Source organism: Euprymna scolopes, chromosome 15, assembly GCF_053919585.1.
Source record: "Euprymna scolopes isolate OS-2025 chromosome 15, ASM5391958v1, whole genome shotgun sequence".
Taxonomy (NCBI): domain Eukaryota; kingdom Metazoa; phylum Mollusca; class Cephalopoda; order Sepiida; family Sepiolidae; genus Euprymna; species Euprymna scolopes.
In genome coordinates, this window is record NC_136496.1 from 120,039,116 (window position 1) to 120,045,632 (window position 6,517).

General features: G+C 34.7%; 1 protein-coding gene across 1 annotated transcript; it reads right to left on the reverse strand.

Annotated features, from left to right (window-relative positions):
* Window positions 1-203: 203 nt before the first annotated feature.
* Window positions 204-701, reverse strand: LOC145294215 (uncharacterized). Its single transcript, XM_080141324.1, has one exon. It carries the CDS (start codon window positions 699-701, stop codon window positions 204-206), a length of 498 nt encoding a protein of 165 aa, XP_079997450.1.
* Window positions 702-6,517: the final 5,816 nt, after the last annotated feature.

Genomic DNA, 6,517 nt, shown 5'->3' on the forward strand with positions numbered 1-6,517 from the left:
TTTTATTAAATCCATGGAGTAGCATACTCTTATTAAATAGAAGAATTCGCAATTCTATTCTGAGTATCACCCTCCAACCACATCTCTCCTGATTCGGCAATGTTTTAATTTATATTGAAACTATACATAGATATACTGCTACTTTGGTTGGAAAAATAACACATTTGTCACGCCATAACCACTTTTGGATGCGAGTATGTATCTCAGAACCCAGCGAAATGATCCCTCGACAAGGTGCTACCAAGGTAAGCAAATGTGTCAACGATACCTAATCTGATGTCATCAATATAAATATTTGGCTCACGGTACGGAACACCCATGGGGGCAGTAAACATCATCTTGGCCTTCTTCAAACTTATAGTGAGACCAAAGGAAGAACATGCTACTGAAAATCTGTTGATAATCAGTTGCATGTCCTCTTCAGTGTGAACGACGAGGTCAGCATCATCAGCGTACAGTAACACACCTACAAGTGTTTGGAAGGTTTTACATCGGGTAGTAAATCTCCTCAGATTGAACACTCTACCAGTGATTCTGAACCTCAAGCCAACTGTAGTGTCACAGTTTCGAAAAGCATGGGCAAGTACCACCGCAGAATATATTGAGAAAAGTGTCGGGGCAGGTATATCACCTTGCTCGACACCATTGTCAAAAGTGATCTCTTCTGATAGTTTCCCGTTGAATGTGACACGTGCTTTCATATTACGATGGAATGTGCGTGGACACCCAAGTTTACTAAGTACTCTCCACAGGGCTTCTCTCTTGATAGTGCCAAAGGCCTTAGTTAGATCTATAAAAACTTGATACAAAAAAGAGTTTTGTTCAAAACATTTCTCCTGCAGTTGTCTTCCCATAATATATATATATATATATATATATATATATATATATATATATATATATATATATATATATATATATATATATATATATATATGACAGATACTGTCAAGAATTGTATGAGTTAACTGAATTAAAGGAATAAATTATAAGATGGTCAACACCATGAATTTTGTAATATAACTTTTTGTCATTCATTCTCTATATTGCTCTGTAATTACATTGAGCTTCTTAAATAAAGATTGATATATAATAAGAAAATATATTTCTACAGAAATATATTTATATATATATATATAAGTATATATATATACACACCACACACACACACACACACACACACACATATATATATATATATATATATATATATATATATATATATATATATATATATATATATAGAGAGAGAGAGAGAGAGAGAGAGATAGATAACCATTTTGGCAATTTTATAAGTTCCAAATCTCAGCGACTATTAATCAGAATTTAACAACTGAAGGCTCGTTGGAAAGGTTATGGCCTAAATTGTGTAGTGGGCTATGTGACATTTGCCCTTAAGGTCGCACATTAAGAGGATCACCCATCATTCAGAGCCTATGATTTAACACTTTTTTTACAGCCATAAAATGTTTCAATCATTCTCATTTGTTTTCCTAGTTTGTATATGAATTACAAAATATCTGATATTTCCCCAAAATCTCTGGCCTATTTCTCGTATATTATATCTCCCCTCTTTACATAAATTAAATTTCACAGTGTATAAGGATTATTTAATTCTGGAGATATTCATAATCGTACCCTATTTCAAAAAGAGGGGAAATATAACATATGAGAAATATTTGGAATCAAATCTTCCCATGCTGTTATTTCAGATCATTTGAAAACATAGCAGCAAGTTTTAGTCTCCCCTCCATCAAAACCAGAGGTTTTGGGTATATATATATATATATATATATATATATATATATATATATATATATATATATATATATATATATATATATATATATGTGTGTGTGTGTGTGTATGAGTGTGTGTGTGTGTGTTATAGAAAAACAGTGTTGTCGGTCTCATATCCAACACAAAAGAGATCAGAAGAGATAGGCATTTATAGAGGCTGAAGAAAGTCCAGCATAAGTGACTAAAGATTGGTCACTTTTGTGATGGGTTTAAAACCGACGGTACCGATATTTTCTGATCTTCTGTAACACATATATAAATAAATATTACGCTCTTATATTTATTTTTTCTTTACATTAGAGCACTTGTTGGGATTCTCTCTCTCAAACCTTACACAGATATATATATGTGTGTGTGTGTGTGTGTGTGTGTGTGTGTGTGTGTGTGCTATTTTTTAACTTTATTACGCACGTCTTATACTTGATACAACGTTTAAAAATAGTAAAAGAATAATCTATAGGCACAGTGATTACGAGAAATGATTGCGACCATCCCTAAGCACAAAACTTGTTGAAACCTGTCGCAATACTGAGGAGAATTTTTGAGTATCGAGGTTACTTGACATTTTTTTAAACTTATATTGAACTTAGTGAGGTAAAGTTACTGAAGAAAATAAGAAAGCGTCCCCGACCATTATGAACAATACTGATGATACGTATTAGAAAATGGCAAAGTTATGATCGTAAGATATTATGAAAAGAAAGATCGAACTATGCTTTCAAATAGATTAGACCGCACGCACGCACACACACACACACACACACACACACACACACACACATATATATATATATATATATATATATATATATATATATATATATATATATTCTTAAATACCTACAGGCACTAGTCTTTCATTCTTTCGGAAATCATTAGTGCAATGTGTCACGATTAAAGCTGATCGGGAGATTCAAACCCGGCCACGAAGCCATCTCTGACTCCATTAAGGAACAATCCACACAAGTAAATTTTAACCGCGAGAAATATCGTTGAAACTTGAACATTTATTTTTATATGTCGAGAAGTCCGTCCATAGTGATATAATGATTATAACATCATTATCTGCACACATGCGCGCGCGTGCGCGCGTGTGTGCTCCTGTTTGACTGTCTGTCTATTTATGTAAGGTCTCTACCAAACTACCCTGTTAATTTTGGTCGATAGACTTGAAACTCGATATAATTGTTGGGGCAATTAATCAGAATTGGTAATCGGAAAAATCTGAACTTTTGGGAATATCAGAATTGGTACAGTAATCTGAAAAATGCGTGCTTACTTTCCGATGCCAAAAACGATTCTCTTTTTAATTTGATTTTGTTTAAAGCAAAATCATTCACTGCTGCTAATAATAATAATAAAATAATACTAAATAATTATTGATTCTAAATTAACACGAAAACTAAATCTTTAGATCACCCCCTCTCAAATGTGGTTTTACGTTTGATAAAATATCTGCACATTTAACAAGTGTTTTTACGGAAATCGGTATTAAATATTATTTAGAGATTTATAAAGAATCGTCAAATGTAAAATACAATATGGTCCATATTCGGTATAAGTGCAAAAACATCTTGTGATATAATACCTACACCAATGCAGCAAATCAGTATTAAGTACAACGATGATTAGGATACGCTTTGCTTTACACAAGATTGGAACATATCATTACATCGGTAGTAGCCGTCATTTATCGACACTTAAAGTTGTTAAGGTAGCCTATGCCCACTAGTAACTGCCTCAATAGAGCCGTACCCGCCAGTGCCCCAAAGTGCCCGCCCGTGCCATCAAGTGACATTAACCACCTTACAAAAGCACTATTCCCAATTACAACAGATAGCAGTCATAACCGCCATTGGATGACGCTGCCCACCATTGAATGACAATGCCAGACAATGGACAACAGTTTCTGAGAATTGAAGACAGGTAATTTCATTTTAGGACAATCTAGTGACTTAAAATGATCGATTGTAGCAAAGGCAGCTTGTGCTCACAAAACGTCTCACAAAACCACTACACCTCAGTGATCACGAGTGCTCACCACTGATATCTAGTGAAAGTCAATTTCATTTTTGAGCTTTCAGATTTATGCCAATATTTTTCATGGAAGCCAATGACCAATAATGATGGCCATGAGCCAACAGTAAGTGTTGTGAAGGAAAATAACCGCCCTAAAATAACACTAATCCCCCTTAACCACCAACGGCAACAATAACAGCCAGTAGATTCCAATAGCTGCCACTACCAGACAATGCACGATAGTAAAAGCCAGATGATTTCGTTTTGGCCACTGCAGTCAGTGCCAGCAATATTCCAGAGCCAATTAACAACCGCCGCCATCTGTCTGTGTTAATATTTTCTTATGTTTATCCATAATCAGTAATTTACGTGACTCACATATGATAATGCATTAGATAATCATAGGTTGATTTGTTTCCGGGGGGGACTTTATCGAATCTTTTCTGGTATTGAGTCATATTTCCACCAGGCAACGTTGGTACACGGGTCCTGCTTATCTATCTATCTATCTATCTATCTATCTATCTATCTATCTCTCTCTCTCTCTCTCTCTCTCTCTCTCTCTCTCTATATATATATATATATATATATATATATATATATATATATATATATATATATATATATATATATATATGGGGAAATGAAAAAGTGAAAACGTTAAATTACTTATGTATTCATCAATGTTCCATCTTTATTTCAAGACGGTAGAGTATATAATTTTTGTTAGTTGTTTCTGGAAAATATTTATCGGATATGTTTCTTTGCATTTCATATAAAATATGTGGGGTATTGAAATGTTTTCAAATAATTTGTGGTGTATTTATTTTCTTTGTCCAGATATTCTAGACTCCAAATTCTGAATTTATGTAGAAAGAAACCAACTATGATGCCTGTTTTTGATTTTGTTATTATGGTGTGAGTAGAAATGTATGTAATCATTTTTTGTGTATTGTTTTGCGGTGAACTTTAAAGAATAGTTAATTTTTGGATTATATGACAAATATCTCTAGAAATGGTATTGGGTGATTGTTCTCTCTTTTTCATAGAGAGTTCAACTGTGCCTAATTGGTTTTTAATATTCTCTATGTGCGTGTTTTCATAAAGTATTTTGTGTTTCGATGTAAGGTAAACTTGAAATGGCCTAATTCTAATAATTCTAAGAATAGGCAAGATAATACTCTAATCGGTATCTTCTTACGTGCATTCAGAATTTGCAATCGAAAATATCTGGACGAAGAATTTAAAAATATCACAAAAACTGTGAAAACATTGCAATACTCCACATATTTTATATCGTAAATGCAAATAAAAAACCTACAAATATTTCCAGCAACAATATGCAAAAATCATATACACCATATAAACAGATTCATTTTATTTACCCACGTCATTAACACAATAATTTGAACACTCTAGGTTCCTTCTACCGCTTCAGAAGATATCTCACTGCTGATGCAATTCTCTATCTATATAAAAGCCAAGTACGTTCAAAGATGGAGTACTGCTGCCTCATCTGGGCAGGAGCTGCTAAAAACAGCCTATCCTGCCTTGATAGAGTACAAAATAGACTTCGTGGTTTAGTGGGGATGCCCTTTTCTTTTCCCTGCAACCTCTCTCCCACAGAAGAGACGTTACAAGCCTGTCTTTGTTTTATCGTTATTTCCATAGCGAGTGCTCGTCTGAGCTCCAATCTCTGGTACCCCCTCGCCAATCTTTCACGATGAACACCCATCTAGCTGAAACCACTGTCAATAATTTCCCCCACTCTTTATCTGTGCCAAAATCAAACCGTAGATTCCATAAACAAAGCTTCTTTCTTAGAAGTGCACGCCTGTGGAATTCTCTTTCGTTTGCCTGTTTCGCACCTGACTACAACTTGGATGTCTTCAAGTCCAACATAAACAAATTCCTGATAAACCGCCCCTTTAAGTAAGACACTCTATCAAATTTCCAATACTAACGATTACTACGACACTATCCCATTGATTACTGTACACGCAATAACCCTTATCCCCGAGTGGCTTCCGGGCCTTGATAAGTGTTGACTACCATGTAAAAAAAAAACACTCTGAACAAACTAGTAATTTAATGATAAACGTTATTAATATGCGCATTTATATCATAATATGTAAGTGTCGGCCAAAATGACAGTCAAAATACAGACTGTCTCGCCTACGCGCACAAACCCGCAAAACTATATAGGCCAACATATACGCGTAATATACACGTAGATGCGTAGTATATCCGCACGTGTTTATGCCTGTTCACAATAAGAACATCTACGAGTACCACACCCCTTACACACACACACACACACACACACACACACACACACACACACACACACACACACACACACACACACGAATATAGTCTTAGGCACTCACCGATGTGCACTTAGCAGAGGGGAAAAATGGACATGTCCTGTCAAGCTTCTCGTCGGCCCCATTTATGCGCAGCGACATATTAAATACAAAGATTTCTAGTGAGTACATCCGTTGTTTACTTTCTTTCTTAGCCTGATGACATATGGTTTCCAAAAAACAGTCTGACCCACACATCTGCCCTACTCCTGTGGGTTATGTCTTATTTGTCCAACTACCATCTCATTATTATTTACTAGTTATGCAGTAAGAATTAAACAAACAAATAAATAAATAAATAAATAATAATAATAATAATAAGAAGAAGAAGA

Bases quoted from the DNA above. Each gene is read 5' to 3' on its own strand.
- LOC145294215 (XM_080141324.1), bottom strand. From the start codon at position 701: ATGAAAGCACGTGTCACATTCAACGGGAAACTATCAGAAGAGATCACT.